Source organism: Cydia fagiglandana, chromosome 21 (assembly GCF_963556715.1).
Source record: "Cydia fagiglandana chromosome 21, ilCydFagi1.1, whole genome shotgun sequence".
Lineage (NCBI taxonomy): Eukaryota > Metazoa > Arthropoda > Insecta > Lepidoptera > Tortricidae > Cydia > Cydia fagiglandana.
The window spans coordinates 3,384,807-3,406,932 of record NC_085952.1 but is presented as its reverse complement, the minus strand read 5'-3'; the positions used below and the strand labels follow the sequence as shown (position 1 = coordinate 3,406,932).

Genomic DNA, 22,126 nt, shown 5'->3' with positions numbered 1-22,126 from the left:
ATTTCAGCAAATAAGGGCGGCAAATTTGAAAAATACACACCCTTTTCTATTGAAAACGTTGGCTTGCCAGAGTATATTATTTTACTGTATAAAATGCATTTCTGAGGACCTTTGGCGAAAATTTAAATTTTGTTATCTGTTTCTCTATTGCTCTTGCTAATCCCAACGATAGAGAGGCATAGACGAACAAACGAACGGAGGATAGAGAGGCAAATAGATGAACAAACGGAAGTTGTGTGTTGTGACTTGTGTGTGTTTACAAGTGTAGGTACTTGAGATTTACATGTAGCCTCAAACCCACTGTGGGCAGCAGTGTTCATAGGTAGGTTATCATCTTCCTCGCGTTATCCCGGCATTTTGCCACGGCTCATGGGGGCCTGAGGTCCGCTTGGCAACAAATCCCGATAATTGGCGTAGCCACTAGTTTTACAGGTATGTAGGTTATGAAATTAAGACAAATGTATCTAATAAATTAATGTAATATTCCTTCAATGTACAGCTTGGCACAAAAGAGTAGAAATTAAAAAGTGGCAACACTGTAGCGTCGTCCCTTTCAAATCAATTTATATAAGAGAACGGGATGACACTACAGTGCTGCCACTTTTTGATTTCTACTCTTTTTTGCCAGGTTGTAGGCAAGGTTGTCATTAATGTCCTTCATCTATGCTGATATTGAGATTTTCAGGCTCGTAGTCAGGATCGATCATTCTGTTGGCGATAATGTGCTTGTAGACAAGCGCGGATTTGCGCGCCGTTCGCGTCCTCTCGGGCGATTCGAAGTCCACCTCGTATAGACCAAAATGCTCTCTGTTGAAACAACAATAAGTTTGAATAATAAGTTGTATTGTACACTAACATATAGGCAGATATAGGTATGGATATAAGATATATAGATAGTCAAGCAAATCTTTCTCAGTAGAAAAAGGCGCGAAATTCAAATTTTCCATGAGACGAAATCCCTTCGCGCCTACAATTTTCAAATTTGCCGTCTTTTTCTACTGACAAGATCTGCTTGACCAAGTATAGTTATATAAATTATATTTTTTGTACTAACTCTATATGGGATTTGTGCCTGAAATAAATAATTTCAATTTTAATTTTATCGATTACCAATGTCTACCGCGAACACCGAAGTTCGCAAATTACGGGCATCGTTCTCTGTCATTCTAATTACGCCTTAATTGGAGTGAAAGAGAAAGAAGCCCGCAATTTCCGAACTCCTGTGTTCGCGGTAGGCCCTGGTTGGTTAAATATTATGAAGGCCAGTGTTGGTCACTGTGGTTAGATTTCTGGGTTGCAAGCTCCTCCCACATCTCACTTGATATCTGCACTAGGTGTTATTACAACAATCCTTCTTCAGGACTCTTTCTGCTAAGAAGGGCAGAAATAGAAAAAGATACATATCCTGTTCTCTGTCCTTCATATCAAGTCGTGCAAGACAGCACAAAGTGCCCAAATTTGTCCGATGGAAGAATACCTAGATGTAATCTCTTCTCTCTAATTTTTTAATGTACTGACAGAAAGTTTCCAAAGTTCTCCTAAATTAATCACAACTTCCTGTGGGAAGTACAATATCCTCCTTCCTAAATGAAAACTTATTTTATTTCATGTAAAATTTTCCGCAATATTTTAAGATTTTCTTCCCAAACTCTCCGCGACATGCACATTACTTACGTGTATCCCTCCATCCACTCAAAATTGTCCATTAAACTCCAGGCCATGTATCCCTTTAGCTGGACTCCCTCGTCCAGCACATCCAGCAGGTCGGACAGCGCGGCTCTGTAGTACCGGATACGATCATCGTCCTGCAGACCGCCGTGTGATGACCATCCGTTCTCCGTCACGTATATGTCTGGGCTGTTGTATCTCTTGTGTACGTCAGTTAAGGCGTTGTACAAGCTGCGAGGCGCTTGCTGTTGGACAATGTTCTTGATTTAGATTGTCTTTCTACCATGAGAGAATGAAGGAGGCATATTGAGGAGGAGTTTACCTACAGCAATGAGGTTCGTGACTCTTCTGTATGTCCCAAAATTGGGAGCTTTTAAGGGGATCCACTCGCTTTCTTGTTATTTATAAGATAAAATACTTAGAAGTTAGACCAGGACAAGTCTGCAACGATTTTGCTAGCCCACGCACTGCCGCCTTAAGAAAAAAAACCATAAGTGACAATTTTTGCGAAATTAAGTTATTGACACCCTCGAAATCAGGAAGAAAAATGTGATTTTTCTCTCTAGCAGTTATTTCTTTATCTCTAATAGGTCACGATTTAGACAAGCATAACTACACGCCATTTTGGTAAAGTTACTGCCTTTTTGAGAAAGAAAAAGCATAAGTATATATTCATAGACAGAAAAGTACTAAATTAACGACTTGTGTTTTTTTCCTTTGTCTTAAATTTGAGCCCAACAATTATTTCACAAGAAGAAAAACCATATTATTGGTTTTCTATAAAATTTCTATGTAAAAAACCCATAAGTTGACAGAAGTGTTCGTTCTTGTTAGTATAAAATAATTATTAGTCATAACCCTAGTAGCATTTTCGTTGGGGCCCACGGTGCCAACGGTAGGGAAAACGTTGGGATGAGGTTCGTTCCGTAGCCTACATTAAAATTTGTATTGGCCCACTATCGCATTTACCAACATTCGCTGTGGCCCAGATGCCCAACAATGGGCCTTTGTGTATTTTGGTACCGTTGGCTAAACAACGATAATATTCGTTGGCCCAATGATGACATATATCGCATTTACCAACATTGGCAGTGGCAGTGATGCCCAACAATGGGCCTTTGTGTATTTTGCTACCGTTCGCTAAACAACGATAATATTCGTTGGCCCAATGGTGATAAATACCGCATTTACCAACATTGGCTGTGGCATGGATGCCCAACAATGGGCCTTTATGTATTTTGGTAACGTTGGCTAGTCAACGATATCATCCGATGGCCCAATGATGACAAATATCGCATTTACCAACATTGGCTGTGGCACTGATGCCCAACAACGGGCCTTTGTTTATTTTAGTAACGTTGGCTAATCAACGATATCATCCGATGGCCCAATGACGAAAAATATCGCATTTACCAACATTGGCTGTAGCATTGATGCCCAACAATGGGCCTTTGTGTATTTTGGTAACGTTGGCTAATCAACGATATCATCCGGTGGCCCAATGATGACAAATATCGCATTTACCAACATTAGCTGTGGCACTGATGCCCAACAATGGGCCTTTGTGTATTTTGGTAACGTTGGCTAAGCAACGATATCATCCGATGGCCCAAAGACGACAAATATCGCATTTACCAACATTGGCTGTAGCATTGATGCCCAACAATGGGCCTTTGTGTATTTTGGTAACGTTGGCTAAGCAACGATATCATCCGATGGCCCAATGACGACAAATATCGCATTTACCAACATTGGCTGTAGCATTGATGCCCAACAATGGGCTTTTGTGTATTTTGCTACCGTTCGCTAAACAACGATATCATCCGATGGCCCAATGATTACAAATATCGCATTTACCAACATTGGCTGTGGCACTGATGCCCAACAATGGGCCTTTGTTTATTTTGGTAACGTTGGCTAATCAACGATATCATCCGATGGCCCAATGACGACAAATAATGCATTTACCAACATTGGCTGTAGCATTGATGCCCAACAATGGGCCTTTGTGTATTTTGGTAACGTTGGCTAATCAACGATATCATCCGATGGCCCAATGATGACAAATATCGCATTTACCAACATTGGCTGTAGCATTGATGCCCAACAATGGGCCTTTGAGTATTTTGGTAACGTTGGCTAGTCAACGATATCATCCGATGGCCCAATGATGACAAATATCCCATTTACCAACATTGGCTGTGGCAGCGACGCCCAACAATGGGCCTTTGTGTATTTTGCTACCGTTCGTTAAACAACGATATCATTTGTTGGCCCAGTGGGGACAAATATCGCATTTACCAACATTGGCTGTGGCACTGACGCCCAACAATGGGCCTTTGTGTATTTTGGTACCGGTGGCTAAACAACGATAACATTCGTTGGCCCAGTGAGCACAAATATCGCATTTACCAACATTGGCTGTGGTACTGATGCCCAACAATGGGCCTGTGTGTATTTTGGTACCGGTGGCTAAACAACGATAATATTCTTTGGCCCAATGATGACATATATCGCATTTACCAACATTGGCAGTGGCACTGAAAACAAAAATGGGCCTTTGTGTATTTTGGTAACGTTAGCTAATCAACGATATCATTCGATGGCCCAGTGAGGACAAATATCGCATTTATAAATATAGCCGGTCAAGCAAGTTTGTCAGTAGAAAAAGTCGCGAAATTCAAATTTTCTATTGGACGATAACCCTTCACGCCTACATTTTTTAAATTTATCGCTCTTTTCTAATGACGGAAATGGTTTGACAGAGTATAACACCATAAACAAATAAATAAATATCACACGAGCATTTTAACAGAGGCCAGGGGCTGCGTGACGTCATCAAAATAGCTACCAGTTGAGTTTGCTTGTGGCGTCACTAGATGGCGTTACTGTCTCCAAACATCGAAATTATAGTTATTTTCTCGATTATTCCGGATATAATCATAATATTTTTTTAAAGTAACTTATAAATCTAATAGCTATAACTATAAAATTTATACATTAATTTAAATAATTTTATTTTACCAACATTTTCTCAATTTAAATCTCAAAAAACATAAATCTCGCTTACGAAGTTTCGAAGTGCGGTTAGTATATATACAAATTAGAGTGTACAGTAAGTGTACTTGCTTCGGTAGTACACAAACTAAAATTGGAACGATACAGAGAAGATTAACAACAACAGCTGCCTAGGGCCTTCATGTGGCACATGCCTACCGTAGTGTAATTGTAATATTTATCAGCAAAGGCCCAACGTCGTATTACACAACCACTTACTAACGTAAGGTAACTGTAGGACTTGTAAACAAAGGCCCATTACATAATTAGACTGTGTAGGCCCACTATAAATTACACAACTATTTACCTACGGTAGTATTGTAAGAATCATACACAAGGCCCAACGTAAAATTTACAATGTTGGCCCTTTGTGGGACAAGCTGTGTTGGGCCTTCAATCTGGTGCACGACTACCTACCGACCTACCTGACTTGCCGTTGGGTAATTGTTGAATTTGCAAACAGAAGCACAATGAAAAAATTGCCCTTTTTTATTTTTTTGCAGTTGGTCCTACAGCAAGCCATACGGCCAAATGTAACAATTAACCAACTATCAAACAAATGTGTATAGGCCCAACCACGGCCCAACCAAAACCACCACTGTTGAATAATTGTATGATTTATTTAAATAGGCCCAACGAAAAAATTACTCTAATGGCCCTCTGTTGGGAATCTTCGGGAGGGCCTTTGTCGAGGGCCCTCCAGCAAATCGTACGGCCAAATGTAACAATTAACCAACCATCAAACAAATGTGTATAGGCCCAACCAAAACCACCGTTGAATAATTGTATGATTTATTTAAATAGGCCCAACGAAAAAATTACTCTTATGGCCCTCTGTTGGGAATCTTCGGGAGGGCCTTTGTCGAGGGCCCTCCAGCAAGTCGTACGGCCAAATATAACGGTTGCCCAACTAATACGTAAACAAAGGCCCAACCAAATCCCTACAAGAAAATGCTATTAGGGAAGTCTGGGAATCTGAAAAAACATAAGTTGCACGTTATGTTTTTTCTATCTCGTATGACTCTTCCTTATGCTTTTTCTGCTTAGTGTCAGATGCAAAAAAGTAAACTTGTGCTTTATTTATTAAACATTGTGGTCAGTTATACTTTATCAGGCTAGTATTAGGTAGTCCCCCTCCGGTCCCCTATAAGGACAGATTTTGGCCGGTTCACTCCTGGTTACTTTCCTTCGGAAGAGGTTGCGCGTACGACGCACGTATTAATTACTCCTGTGCCTACTTTAAAAAATATTAGAAGTGTTAATGTGTATACGTGATTGTAATAAGTGTCAAAAATTATTCGTAAGTATACTTATATCCATGTTACGTTTCTCATCTCGTCGCGTATTCCAGATTTTGCCTATATTTTTGAATAACTTTAGGTATATTTGTCGCGGTCATTCTAGTACGTTCCTACGTTAAGGCTTGGCGCGCGTATTCAAATGAGTACCTATGCGTATCTGGAATTAACATTATCTATTTATTTATATTGGTGTTAAGTAACTTGTCTATTAAGACTGCTGTTGAATACCGACCTTAAACAAATTATAACCCTAACCACGAATTTAAGGTACAATGGTTTAAAATAACGTGGCTTTAAGTTTCGGTCCTATGTGTGATCACTCCGGCACCACCGAGCTTTATGTATGTTGCAAAATGCAAAATAACACGTACAGTTTTACATTGGCGCATGGCTTAATTTTAGTATGGGATACACCGCCCAAAGTCGCTTGTTCATGAAACAGGCATTTCCCAACTACTTATTTTTCAGTATGTTGTTTCATGAGTATCGCTTTGTTGTTATTTTTATGATTGCAAGTTTTGTTATAATTAAATAAAATTGATAATTTTCTGAGTGTTTGAGCTGTATCTAACATTCTAATTCTAACCATATTTTATTCTAGAACGCAAAGGCTGTTTGTGCTTGCTTCTTGGCTGTGTTTGTGTTTTTTTTGTTTTGGTTATCAGATTACTAACGATGTGGTAGTCGTCCAGGAGCAGACGGTTGCTTCTTATGGCCAGATGTGACATTCAAGAAAATAATGTCTAGCCAAAACATCAGCAGCATATCAATAAATTAAGGACTAGTACTTAGTGCAATCTACTTGTACCTCATTTCAATTTTTGTATTACATTATTACATTTTAAAGGTCCCTAATAGCATTTGTACTTAGGTAGTGCAATCTAATTGTGCATTTTTTTTAGTTTTATATTACAATATTAATCAAATATGTATCTCTAAAAATATCTCATTTGTTTTCTTTTAATAAATAATTCTGAATCTTCATCGTATTTTTATGAAATCCTTTGACGAGATAAATCATAATTTAATAACGTTAACTAAGCAAAAAAAACCATAAAGTACCCAATTGTGCTTTTTCAGCTTCGAGATCGGTCAGTAACATTAGCACAATTGTGTACTTGTGTTTTTATTTCTTAGACATCTTAGTGCAAAACTAACATAAATACCATAAGTACACACTTATGTCATTTAATGTTAGTATAGATATTTTTATTTCATTTATATCACGAGGCAGTAACTATTTTTTCTAAATAACTTATTTAAATATAAAGATAATCGAATAATTTACAACGCATAAAAAATCTACACAATTACTTTGTTTATTAACATAAGTTTCAAGTTTGTACTTTGAATTTAACCTATTTGAACAGGAGTGCAACGTTTTTTGGCTTTTTCTCGAAACTTACTTTTTGTTAGTTATGGTTTTTTTTCTTAAGGCGGCAGCCAGTGTTGGCCGAACGCTAATGCAATTGACCATTAAAAATTAACCATTGAAACGGTTAATTGCCATTAGCCATTAACCATTGAAGGAAAATTAATTATCAATTGCATTGAACATCAATTTGCATTGATGTTAATTTATTACGAACCACTAACAATTAAAAAGAATTAATGGTTATTGCTTTACAAACCATTAAAAACTAAAACAATTTTTAATGAAAATTAAACATGTGATTGATAATTAACAATTAACAAGAATAAATATCGTAATTTTATAAAGACGTCCAAGGGATCAAAGGTCTAGTGCAGCGGTCGGCAATCTGCGGCCCGCGGGCCGCATGAACCTGTCACTTGCGGCCCGAGTTCCGCCTTGGCTATTTTGTGTAATAGTGAAAAACGACAATGTCTCATAAAGTCATAAATATTAACAAAGTACGGCCCGCGTCACCATTTATTTTGTTTATTTTATTTATTTTATTTACTTTATATTATTTATTTTATTTACTTAATATATTTTATTTACTTCATTTACTTTATTAATTTATTTAATTTATTTGATTTATTTAATTTATTTCATTTGTACATTTATTTTATTTATATTATTTATTTATTTTATTAACTGTGGGACTTAGTCAATCTGTGTAAGAATGTCCTATAATATTTATTTATTTATTTTATTTATTTTATTTATTTTATTTATTTTATTTATTTTATTTATTTTATTTATTTTATTTATTTTATTTATTTTATTTATTTTATTTATTTTATTTATTTTATTTATTTTATTTATTTTATTTATTTTATTTATTTTATTTATTTTATTTATTTTATTTATTTTATTTATTTTATTTATTTTATTTATTTTATTTATTTTATTTATTTTATTTATTTTATTTATTTTATTTATTTTATTTATTTTATTTATTTTATTTATTTTATTTATTTTATTTATTTTATTTATTTTATTTATTTTATTTATTTTATTTATTTTATTTATTTTATTTATTTTATTTATTTTATTTATTTTATTTATTTTATTTATTTTATTTATTTTATTTATTTTATTTATTTTATTTATTTTATTTATTTTATTTATTTTATTTATTTTATTTATTTTATTTATTTTATTTATTTTATTTATTTTATTTATTTTATTTATTTTATTTATTTTATTTATTTTATTTATTTTATTTATTTTATTTATTTTATTTATTTTATTTATTTTATTTATTTTATTTAATCTATTTATTTTATTTTATTTATTTAATAGTTCCAAGCAAAATTAACATTAATTATTAGTTTATGAAAAAAATATTTAATTCCATTAAGCGTTAATGCAATTGAGAGTAATTCTAATTAATTTTTTGAAACTTTAATGGCATTAAATAGGCAATTAGATTGACAATCAATGTAATTAAACGTCTCAAGATTCAATTCTAACTAACTTTAATTAAATTGATGCGTAATGCAATTGATTAATTGCGGAATTAATGGTTAATGCAATTGGTTAATTGTTAATTAGAATTAACCATTACGGCCAACACTGGCGGCAGCGCAGTGCAATAGTTATTTTAAACGTCAAACTTCTATGAAATTATGAAACTAAACACTTGCACTGCGCGTGCTATCAAAATCATTGCAGACTGATCTTGGTCTGACTCAACTGGTATGCAGAATTGCAGACATAATGTTCATAATTGAGTTTTACCAACTTAAAAATAGGTTCGATCTCTGTAGCTCTTGGGAGAACAATCCAGCTTTAATCCAAACAAGAACGTATAGTTATTTACTAGCTTCAATTTCTTAACAGTATATAAAGTACAATTAAACAGACTTACATTTAACCAGACAGACGCTGACTTAGGCCATTCGTCCGGCACAAACGTGCCTACATCCGCATCATCCATCTGCCCCGGCACGGGATGTTCTTCTTTATAATCACTAGCTGACACGAAAACGGATGTGTAGTGATTAACTCCATAGAAGTCCGAAGCGCCTTTCACGAGGGCTATCTCGTCTTCAGTGAACTCTGGCATACGAGACCTGGGATAGCCCTGTTCCTTGCTTTTAGCCCCGACGCGCTCAGTCAACTCTTTGGGGAAGCCACCTTGCTCGGAGAAAATGGGCTCGGCGTATATGACCCACTGAAAAGGATTAGGAATAAACCTCTTGTTTCAAACAACTTTCCAGCCGGCGCATTAATGCATGTCTTTATCCATCTTTATCCACGTGATAAAATAACTGTCACTTTTTAACACCATGGGATAGAAAGTGACGGACATCGTTTTATCACGCTGTCACGTAGAGAAGAACAACCCTATTCCGTACTTTTTATAGAAATGGCAATTGCTTATGGCATTTTATAAAGGCACTTGCAGCCTATTGATTAAAAATGCCACTCCAAACAAGAGGTAGCTGAGACGCTAGAAAAATTTCGCAAAAATTACTTTTATTGTAGCAGATTCGCTAATTGTCCTTGGATAAGATAAAAAAAAACGATAAGTAAAATTATAAGATGGTCAAGCAAATCTTGTCAGTAGAAAAAGGCGCGAAATTCAAATTTTCTATGGGACGATATCCTTTCGCGCCTACATTTTTCAAATTTGCCGCCTTTTTCTACTGACAAGATCTGCTTGACGCAGTATATAATCTTTTTTCAGAAATTGTAGTCAGAATTAGGTCAAGTTGTATGCTTATTGGAAATAAATTCCTAACTTATATTATTCTACTTCATATTGACTAATAACTTACCTGTGATTGCGCGAAAAGTTCAGCAGCCGCCTTATCCTCATCAGAATCCGTCAACGGCGCGAAATAGTTAGTGCTGATCGTAATTCCACACTGACCACCTTGGTTGGGCTTGAAGTCATTATTATACGCGTGGTACGCCTTCGCATGAGCCACCACCAAGTGCTTAGCGCACAAGTACTCCCCTATACCAGTGGCATTCAGCTGAGGGGCTTTCGTTGTCCAACCGTAACCTTCATAGCATATCTCTCTAGGCTCATTGAAAGTTATCCAATGTTTAACTCGATCACCGAACGCGGCAAATACTACTCTAGCGTAATCCTCAAACCATTCAATGAAGAGGGGGTTTGTAAATCCCCCCAACTCTTGGAGTTTCTGAGGCAAATCCCAATGGTACAGCGTTACCATGGGCTTGATGTTGTATTTCAGCATTTCATCGATATAGTTGTTGTAGAAATCAACTCCAGCCTGGTTTATCTGGCCGGGGAAGCCGGTGGGAAGAATTCTGGACCAGGACAGGGAGAATCTGTAAGCATCTAGACCTAATTCCCTCATCATCTCGACGTCCCGTTTGTAATTGTGGTACGTATCGTCTGCGATGTCACCGTTGGTCTGGTCTTTGATCACATGCGGCTTGTTGTGGGTCATGTGGTCCCATATGCTTTCTCCTTTGCCTAAAAAAAACGCAGTAAATAAGATAATGTTAGCATTAAACTCAGGAGCGTAGGCCGCATGGTAGTAGCATTACCATGCTATCTATATGAGCTAAATGCCATTGAGGCTGTTTGCGGGTTATCCGCAAATGGCCTAGAATGCAAAATGACTAGTGTGTTGTTTTGCCTAAATCACAATTAGTCTACATCGCAAACGGTCTAGAACGCAAAATGCCCGAATTATTTTTTCGGTTTTATCTTAACTTTATAGCGACGTCGACAGAGCCCCGCTTCCGCGGGGCTCTTATTCTTTGCTGTTTGGCCTTCGGCCATTTGAAGATACCTAACGACCCTAGCCTACCTATGTAAAATGTGGTGATAAAAAAAGATGTAGACTAATTGCGATTTAGGCAAAACAACACACTAGTCATTTTGTGTTTTAGACCATCTGCGGATAATCCCTGTTTGCGTTAGATCCCCAGATCAAATTGTATGGTCAAGGAATACTTTCATTTAATTCTGCCAGAATTTTGAAGCAATAAATATCCGACCTGCGACCTAAGTAATATTTTATAAAATAGCTACTTAAATTACAAAATTTACAAATTCAGCTATCTAATGCTTATAAATTCTAATGCGTCTCCTGTTTTGAGTCTATACTTTAAGTGATCACCGGGGGTTTCGTCCTTTCTCTATTTGAAACTTTCTCTTAGACATAATAAGAGCGTTATACCTAAGGTTAACTCTTCCCTTGCGCAGACGGCCTACCACGATCATCGACATCTACTCTACCTCCCTATCGCTCGAATACGCAAGAGCGATAGAGAGGCAGATAACGAAATGCCTATTTTCCATGACTACCGGGTTCTTACCATCTTCATTCCAAGCGCCCTCTATCTGGTAGGACGCGGTGGCCGTGCCAAAGAGGAAATCATCGGGAAACCTCCTCTCCTCCTTGACGGATGCAGCATTGCTGCCTAGCACTGCTAAACTGCAATACAATTAATTTTATTGTAGAAATTGTAGGGCCCGATCGGGATCCGAGGGCCTACTACTGCGAACCACGTTCGACGTGTTGCCTCTCTGTTGCACTTGTAAATTCGTACGTAAGTGTGACAGGGAGGCAATTCGTCCAACGTGGTTCGCGGTAGGCACTTTGGACTCGCAGCTACTCGTACAGACGTCAAGTAGCGGAAAATTTCATAAGATTTGAAAAAGTCATCGGAATTTTCAAAATTTTACTTACACAGGAAAATTTGGAAACCCGTACCGTACCCGTAACCTTGCTACGCGTTAAAAACTGTCTAGGAACTTGTTCGGATATGATGGTCGTTCTTGTCTACGTGACAGCGTGATAAAACGGAGTCCGTCACTTTCTATCCCACGGTGTTAAAAGTGACAGTTATTATATCACGTGGATAAAGATAGATAAAGCCATCCATAATAGGCCGGCTGTAGGTGTACAGTTCTAATCTGCATAATTGCCTAGTTATAGACGTAGTACTAACAAAGTTATTATCAATAAGGTTGTAATTGATGTCGTGCAACATACAAAATTAACTAATTTTACGGTTTAGGTAACTCACGTGTTTTTACTCATTAGCGCGACATGTTTCAAATCAATGGTTTCAAAGACCGATAACAGCTGTGCAAGTTAAGGAAAGTTTAAAGAAAGTTAGCAAAATTATTCAAAATGGAAACTTTCTAATTATATACCCAACATAATTTGAAAAATACATAAATAGATGGTCAAGCAAATCTTGTCAGTAAATCAAGGCGCGAAATTCAAATTTCCTATGCGACGACATCCCTTCGTGCCTACATTTTTAAAATTTGCCGCCTTTTTCTACTGACAAGATTTGATTGACCAAGTTTATTGGTTTATAGCACGGATATGATGGTCCTTCTTGTCTATGTGACAGCGTGATAAAAGGTATCCGTCACTGTCTATCCCGCGGTGTTAAAAAGTGACAGTTATTTTATCAGGTGGATAATAAAGCCATCCATAATACTCTTGCTGGACTATAATAGTTGTAAACCAAGAAACATGAGAAAATGTTTATTATAGCCTCAGAGACCTGTTTATATTATTATTTTACCTTAAAAGGACGAGTAGCTGCATGGCTGCCGTCGGCAAACAACATTTAAATCAAGTGCCGCCTTTTCTTATATATCGAGTGGCTGTCCATACTACTATATCGAGTGGATCATCTGTATCTACTTATCTTGTATGTTGTCTTGTTGTAGTGTATACGAGTATTTTAGGGTTATTCTCGCACGCAAAGTATACCTAAACTAAGATGAAAGAAAATCCAACAAAAATACTCGTAATACGACAGCAAATTGTTTATGGTACCGGTCTAATCTAAACGTTGTTATTCAATCAATTTCGTAAATCTGAGTAGGTATAAATAACTAAAAACCTTCTATATTTAAAGAATTTAATGATATATCCTTTCCCGGGCTTCATCTCCACTCAACTCTCCATACCCATCTTAGTGGAAGCCGTACGAGCCCAATTTCAAAGAAAAATCGCAAATTGATGTACAGTTTTTTTAATATTACAACTTACAATATCTAAATGCGGTTTAAGCGTGAAGAAGTAACATAAGACAGACATACAGGTACTTCCGCATAATTTATGTATAACTAATTTGAGATAGACCAGTTTAATTTTAAATATTCATAAATATGAATAGGTATATAAAATTAAACTAATTAATAATTCAAATATTCATAAATATGAATATATAAAATTAAACTGGTTTATTAACATATTATACCTGCCTATGTAATTCATTACAGAATTTACCTTGTTTGTACGAAAGTCACTCAATACGCGTTCAAGAGGTGATTTAATAGAAAGATTGTACCTAGAGCATATCTTACTTTGAGAATAGGTAATACTTATATTATGATTTAGATGAAGGTGGCCCCATGTATTAATCATCATCATCATCATCTCAGCCATAAGACGTCCACTGCTGAACATAGGCCTCCCCCTTGGACCTCCATTCGTACCGGTATTAATGCCGTAAGATATTACCTAATTTTGTTTTACAAGGAAAGATTCCAAAATTTAACCACGATATTCGTGTATGGTTCGAAAAGTGGAATCTTCCGCGTTGCAAGGGTTTATATATTTAAACTTTATTGCACAAAAGATAACTTATCGTACAAAAGGCGGACTTAATGCCAAAAGCATTCTCTACTATTATATGTGGTATTTGGTTTAAAGGCGTTATAGGTACAACAAAACAAAAGATTTCGATAGCGTGACTAGCATTCGCGTTTGCGTTATGACTATTTTTTGTATGGGATTTTGAACAGCGCGCCAAGCGGGATGTTTTGGAAACTCAAAATCCCATACAAAATGACACTTAACGTGTACCGCGTACGTCACGTCATCCCATACAAAAACCCGACCAAGTACCAAAAGATACTGAGTTTTTTAAAAACATTCATCTGGTGTGAGATTGAGATGTGATGTGCCTAAATGCACCGAGGGCAAAAACAAAGTATCAGTAAGATAAAAAGATGTTATTTATCACATATACATGTTTCCATGGTAGTCGTTCTTATCTACGTGACAGCGTGATAAAACGGTGTCCGTCACTCTCTATCCCGCGGTGTTAAAAAGTGACAGTTATTTTATCATATTGTAAATAAAGCCATCCATAATAATGAGGATGCAAGATTATATCAATCTTATCTTTGACATGTTATAACTATTTTGTTTTGTGTAGATTATGTACGTGCTATTATGTAACGACGGATTATGGTAACACGGAGATAAAAGATAATATTATGAGGGGCAGATAGGCATCATTTTCAATATAGATAAGTGTAGATAAATAAATAAATATAGTCTGTCAAGTCATTTCCGTCAAAAGAAGCAAATTTAAAAATGTAGGCGCGAAGGGTAATCGTCCCATAGAAAATTTGAATTTCGCGACTCTTGCTGCTGACAAACTTGTTTGACGGGCTATAAATATCAGAGTCAGAGAACATCTTACCAGTGGCGTAGCTAGCATGGGTGGCACCCGGTGCGGAAATTGTGGGTGTCACCCCAAAATTCAATCAAAATTGTAAAATATGTATATTTAAAAAGAGTAATTGTTATTTATGTTAAATAGCTCAGGATTTACTCCATCGCTTTCATTTTACATGATTTTACGAATTTTTATAGGTGGCACTACTGATGTTCACGGGGGCTGTGGAGGCGGACCGCCCCCCCCCCCCCCCCCCTAGCTACGCCACTGCATCTTACACAGATCAACCTAGCCCCAAACTAAGCAAATGGCTGCTAGGCGACGATATACATACTTACTTATATAGATAAATAGATACTTATATACATAGAAAACACCTGGCCATGCATGGCTCAGGAACAAATTCATACTTATTTAATCGTCACACAAATAAGCGTCCTTACCGGGATTCGAACCCAGGACCATCGGCTTCACCGGCAAGGATGATAAATCAAACAAGAAAGAGTGCACGTGTCTGTCCCTTGACTATCTAGATTCTAGAACAAGGCCTGCCCCAACTAAAGGAGCTAAACACTGCCAATTCTTAGCTACATGGCACGCCAAAAATAGAAGATGACCGAGTCTATAGTTCGTTTTTTTTATCATTAGAAAGAACTTGCAAGAAGGTAAGCGATCTTGACATGTCTTTTAATTGAAAAAGGCTTTTTAAAAATCGGTAACTACTTATTACTTAATGAAAGCCGAAGAATATAAATGATCGTATTAGATTCATAATTGTTACATATTTGCCGTAACTTATTTTTAATGTGTTTTTCAATTAAAAGACACATCAAGATTGTTTACCTTATTTCTAAAGCTAAAAAAAAACGAACTATAGAACGGTCCGGGTCCGGGCCGAAGTTTTCGACACTTCGTTTTTTATTTAATTTTGATGCTGTTTTCTTTAGGAAACTATTGTATTCAGTCCCTCGGGCTCCATCGCATGAATTGACTAGTAGTGTAAAGGGGGCTCTTAGGTCCTCTGTTGCTCTATCGTATTTTAGATATTTTTTGCCTATAAGAAATCCGTTCAGTAGTTTTTAAGTTGAGAATAAACACACAAAGAGATAGACGCGGCGGAGGACTTTGTTTTATAAGGTGTAGTGATTATGGTTAACCAACTTAGAAAAGAGAAGGAATGAGGATAAAATGAAATCTCAAAGTCTATTCTTAATATTGTATTCTCCCTTTAATAACAAAACTTCCGTGAAACTCAGACATATTTTATTTACTTCTTAAAACGGGTCACTAGCCGGGTCCGCACGGAGCAAGCATCCGCGCGAGGCAATTTCCTCGCGCACAAAACGGCCATACAGCCTAGACATGCCTCGCGCGCGCCGACTCGGCTGAGGCACATCTACACTGGCCACTCTGTGTGGACCCGGCTAATCACAATTTTAAGCCAAAAATTCTCTCATCGACTCTTACTATTATCTATGACTTAAAAAACCTGAGTGACCAATTTTAACATATTAAAACATCCATCTATTAATTCTCTATCAATGTCCCTCATCGATCTTCATAGTAAACTCTTCAGGGCGGTAGTCGGCGGCGACGGCAGTACGAGTGCATAACACCTCTTTGTAGAAGAACGCGGACAGCCGGGGAGTGCGCGTTCGCTCGGGCGAGGAGAAGTCTACGGCGTACAGGCCGAAACGCTCGCTGTGGACACAAATACTGTGTTACATGGGAATATTCATGTGTATTCTCGGTGGAATGGGAACATATGTTATGGAAATAAAATTGAAAATAGAATTTTTATGATTTTGTTCATTTGCCTGTTCGGTTTCCGTCTCTAATATCTTCTATAAGATGCCTACTATATACTGAGTTTTAAAATTAATTTTGTTTTAGGCTGGTCATCATAGTATCTGTTATATAAATATTGTATATTTAGTCCGTCTAAACAAACTCTACATAGACTTGGCAACAAATATAGTGGCATTTCATACTTTAGTCCTGCCAAGTCGTACAGATATAGTGCATAATTGTTTTCCATCGTATTTTCTCGGAAACGTTCGTATTTTTCATGCTTAATACTTCAGTCAACCTCAGTACTTTTTGTACCGAGACTGAAATAGCAAGACATGTTCGTAAGTTTCCGTGAAAATACGATGGGAAATAATTATGCACTACATCTGTATTCATGCATGTGAATTCTCTGGAGAGTAGGAACAAATGTTATGGAAATCAAATTGAAAACTCGTAAGCTACCAATAAAATTGTTAAAGTGTTTGGTGTCGCTTTCCATCTCTACAATTTCTACAAGATTGTTTTCTGGAGATTTAAAATAATAATTTTATTGTGTCCTGGTCACGGCACCAATTATAAATAGTGTATAGTCCATCTAAACGAACTCTACATAGAGTTGGCAACGAGTATAGTGCCATTTCATACTTTAGTGCTGCCAAGTCGTAGCCTAGTTAACTTTAACGGACTCTAATCTAATACCTTTTGTATCATTCGAAGTAAAATGGAACTCTGAAGCAGTATTTGAGGCTTCAGCCAAGACAGCTTATTACTAAGATCAGAGAGAGAGAAAGATTTTTTTTATATTAGCCTTAGGAGTGCCCCACTGCTGGGCAAATGCCTCCCCTCTTTTCTGCCATCTGGTCCTATCCGATGCACACCGTCACTCTTTACAAAATGTGTCAAGGTCGTCCCACCATCTCCGTTTTGGTAATCTTCGTTAAAACATAAATTAATGAAACACGCAAGAAACTTACGTATATCCCCTCATCCACTCAAAATTATCCAGCAAACTCCAAGCCATATAACCCTTCAGCTTGACCCCCTCATCTATGGCAGCCAGCATCTGTTCCATGATGGTAGCGTAATACGTGACCCGGTCCTCGTCTATGAGACTAGCGTCGGGAGCGCCCGACCAGCCGCTCTCGGTGACGTAGATGTCGGGGTCATTGTAGCGCTGGCGTAGGAGGGTCAGGCAGTTGTAAAGACTGTCGGGGACTAGCTGGAAGGGTAGGTATTCATTCAGACTTTACATACTTATCGCAGAATGTTAAGAAAGAAATCTTACCTACCTACCTACCTTATCTTATGTACCTATTTACTTGATATAGTAAATTACATTAACAACAGAACATGTATTACGCTATTTGTGAGCATATTCAATTAACTACATTAAGTTTCCTTTGAATCTTAGACAAATGTTGCGTTGACTTAAGGTCCCTCTTGTGTTTATAGTCAAAGTTAAGTGCTATGAAGCTTAATTTTATGTTTGAACCTTTACGCGTATAAAAGGAACTTCTTTTTTGTTAACTTTTGTTTGAAAATCTTTGAAGATATGACCATATATAGACTTCTATAGTGTCATAGAAAAGGAGCCACCGGGCTCCTTCACTTTGTAAGGCTAGTTTGTGCTTTAAGATGGTAATCTTACATACTTACATAAAACGAAGCCCCCTGGCCCTTCAGCCACGTTTCATCAACAGTCAATCCGACATCTATATCATCATATATCGACGGGACCGCTTGCGGCGTCTTATACTTCGTCGCTGAAACGATGTTCCCTGAATACTGGTTCAGTCCTAAGAAATCATAAGTGCCTTGGACGTAAACCCTTTCTTCTTCTGTGAAGGACAACATTCGGGAACGAGGGTAACCTTGCTCAGCGCTTTTCTTGGCGACTATCTCTGATAATTCTTTGGGGAAACCGCCTTCAGGTGAGTAGATAGGATCGGTGTAAAGCGCCCACTGTAAATAAGGAAAATCCTTTTAGGTATATGGCAAAGAAATAATGTATGATATAATTTTGATTTTACTTTGAACTTTTGGCTTCTCAAAGGTCAATGTCTAACTTTTTAATTTGCCTTCATGAGAAATTTTCAAAAAGTTCTGAAAAACGATAAAATATAAATAAAGAGTATGGAATCTTTATTTATATTTTATCGTATAATTTCTAGTAATGAAAATTGAAAATGTCGTCCCCGTACAAAATATGAGAAGTTTTTCAATTTCATCATATTTTTCAATTGGGGACTTTTCGTCGGCAACTCACTAAGCGCCACTTGTACCATTCCAGTAACCCGGGTTAACCGGTTAAACTTAGAGTTACCATGGTTACCATTACAATTTGACACTAGGTTAACGGTTTAACTGCTTAACCCCGGGTTAGTGGGATGGTGCAAGCCCTAACAAAATGGATCTAAAGCAAAAAGTAATCTCTTGTGTAACTGAACAATATTCTTACATAAGCTTGGTTCATCAAATCCACTGCATGTGCATCCTCTTCCGAGTCCGTATCAGGCATATACCATTGCAAATTAATCGCTAACCCGCATTGCCCGCCTTGGGACGGCTTGAAATCATTATTATAGGCATGGTACGCCCTCGCATGACCCATCACTAAATGCTTAGCACACAGGTATTCTCCTATACCAGTAGCATTCACTTGAGGTATCTTAGTCACGGACCCATATCCTTGATAGCAGATTTGCATAGGCTCGTTAAAAGTAATCCAGAAGTTAACTCTGTCTCCGAAAAGGCTGTATGCAACTCTTGCGTAATCTTCAAACCATTCTTCGAATAAAGGGTTCGTAAAGCCGCCTAACTCTTGGAGTTTTTGGGGTAAATCCCAATGGTATAGAGTTACTATAGGTTGTATGTTGTATTTCAGCATTTCGTCGATATAGTTGTTATAAAAGTCGACGCCAGCTTGGTTGATGTGGTTGGGAAAGCCGGAAGGGAGGATTCTGGGCCAGGACAGTGAGAAACGGTAGCAGTCCAGACCGAGTTCCCGCATCATTTCGACATCTCTCTTGTAGTTGTGGTAGGAGTCAGCGGCCACGTCGCCGTTGCTCTGATCGTCAATGATGGTCGGGTCGCGGTGGGTGTTGTAGTCCCAAATATTTTCGCCTTTGCCTGAAAGGGAAGCAACTGTAGTATCACAGTATAAGTAGTATACAGCCGTATACTTCTGAGAAAGTTTTGCCCTTATAAAAAAAAGGAGACTTGAATCTGCATCATACTAAAATTTTGTGAGATTGGACTGAAATCACTGTTTCTTTTTTCCTGTGTTTGCTGCGGGGTAATTTTCATACCCCGGCGCTTATACACGGTGGCTAAAAAATAAGTGCATTCCCGTTGCTAAGGAGGTTTAGGGACTATCCTGAGCAACTTTTACTATGGGACCAACCACGAAATAGCAAAAAAAAATTACCCTTCCATAGAAAATGGACCAGTCAAAATGAATGAAACAGCCAAATTTTTATTGCCGGTTGGTCCCATAGTAAAAATTGCTCAGTATAATCCCAAAACCTCCCTGGCAACGGGAATGCACTTATTTTTTTTTGTATATGAATCGATTCTTAAGCAGTAAACTCCAAAACTGTTACCATCTTCATCCCAAGCGCCCTCGATTTGGTACGAAGCTGTGGCAGTACCGAAAATGAAGTCATCAGGAAACTGGCGCTGCTGCCGCGGCACAGCGCTGGCGGCTGCGATCACCAGGACACTGCGAATACAAATTATATTTAATACAAGGAATTACGTTTCTACGTCGGTTTATCTTTAGGTATATATATCCATAGAGACCATAGAGTAATTCATATTTAAGTAAAGAAAGCGTGATAGGGCATACATCAGTTTTTTTACCAAAACGCGCGTTATTTCGTAGTCGACATTAGGACGAAATCTAGGATTTACGGACCGCATAGCCTACGTGTAATAACACCTTTTACGAGCAAGTGTCATGAAAAGTAACTTTCATTTGCCCTCGCACTATTTACTTAACGTTAAATCAAATTAAGAGCGGGGCACCTACCTCAATAGTATAGATAACTTCATCACGGCGCTACAAACAACCGACTGAAGCCGAGATAACAACTCCTCTTATATACTCATCCTAATCCTTAACTACCAGCATAAATAAAGAATACCTATTGAGGTGCAGAAGAGTTAATGAAAAATCGTAGCGCTTTTGTATATCGCAATACCAAGGTTTGAGATTTTTCTCTAGTAACTTCATCGATTCTACGCGTAAACCGGACTTGATCGCTTAAAAAAATTACGATCATCTAAAACACACTTTATGGCCTCCTAGCCTAGTCGGTAGCTCCTATGAAGCAGTAGGTCCCGGGTTCGAATCCTGGTATTTGTGTTCATCACAAATATTTGTTCCTGAGTTATGGATGTTTTCTATGTATATAAGTATTAATTTTAGGTTTCAACTCGGGTGTTATAAAGTTAGACCAAGAAAAGTTTGCAGCGATTTTGATAGGCCACGCAGTGCACGTGTTATTTATACGTCATAATTTCATAGAAGTTGACGTTTAAAATGACACCTGCACTGCGCGGGCTATCAAAATCGCTGCAGACTTTTCTTGGTCTAACTCTACCTACAGGATGCTACAGGGTAGTAAACCTACATTTTATACTCTTCTCAAAATAATACAGATCTTGACCGCCAACTGCACTTCTACTCAAATCTAATCTCAATCAAGACAGATAAGACACATGACATGACACAAGTCTGAATGCGATATAAGATCTGCACTTCAATCGAAACATAGATTAGGAATCCTCTAGACCGAGTTCAGAGCAATTATTTCATGCAACCGATGATGCCAAAAATGCGGGGGTGCGCGGTACGAGGTGAGCGAAGTCCCGTGCCGTGATTGGTCCGTTCAAAGACACGGACGTCACACAAAGACACTATCGACTCGAACTTGGAGTAAATTACCGTATGCGTGGCAGACGGGGTAGCGCGACTATGCTCAGTCTGAAGGATGGTTTGTCTGTGAATCGAAACGTCAGTGAATCTTTTTCTTTAAAATCTTTGTTTTTCTTATGCACTTAATATTTTTGCAGTTATCTAAAAATTTAGGGGTGAGGGGGAAATTTATCTCAGTCACGGCGCAATTCGGGAAATGAATTAGACATTCACTAGATATGAAATAGTAAAGATATGTGACTTCCACGGCAAAAGGTACCATTGCCCCGGCTGAATATTGCAGCGGCCTCAATAATACCGTAAACGCCAGCCGCCATAAGGTACCTTTTGCCGTGGAACGTCACATATTTTTACTATTTCATATCTAGTGAATCTCTAATTCATTTCCCGAATCGTGCTATCACTGTCTGTAATGCAGTCATCTTTTATCAAATGGATAACATAAAATAAGTACCTAGTTTGTTTTTCACGTACTTAGGGCCCGACATCATCAAGATACGATAACGATATGTTTAAGATCTAACCTGTCAAATTTTA

General features: G+C 37.5%; 1 protein-coding gene across 1 annotated transcript; it reads right to left on the bottom strand.

Moving 5' to 3' along the window:
- Nucleotides 1-623: 623 nt before the first annotated feature.
- Nucleotides 624-20,703, bottom strand: LOC134675352 (lactase/phlorizin hydrolase-like). Its single transcript, XM_063533562.1, has 13 exons — nucleotides 20,681-20,703; nucleotides 20,253-20,371; nucleotides 19,109-19,779; nucleotides 18,307-18,612; nucleotides 17,625-17,869; nucleotides 16,429-16,560; nucleotides 16,148-16,269; nucleotides 12,967-12,991; nucleotides 11,740-11,858; nucleotides 10,218-10,888; nucleotides 9,305-9,610; nucleotides 1,675-1,913; nucleotides 624-807 (listed from the first exon to the last, which is right to left on the bottom strand). Exons 1-13 carry the CDS (start codon nucleotides 20,701-20,703, stop codon nucleotides 648-650), a joined length of 3,138 nt encoding a protein of 1,045 aa, XP_063389632.1. The 3' UTR covers nucleotides 624-647.
- Between the last annotated feature and the right edge of the window lie 1,423 nt (nucleotides 20,704-22,126).

Bases quoted from the DNA above. Each gene is read 5' to 3' on its own strand.
- LOC134675352 (XM_063533562.1), bottom strand. From the start codon at position 20,703: ATGAAGTTATCTATACTATTGAG. The intron at 19,780-20,252 runs GTAACAGTTTTG...CTTCCCTTTCAG, and splicing joins GGGCGCTTGGGATGAAGATG to GCAAAGGCGAAAATATTTGG. The intron at 11,859-12,966 runs GTAAAATAATAA...ATTGTATTGCAG, and splicing joins CAGCTACTCGTCCTTTTAAG to TTTAGCAGTGCTAGGCAGCA.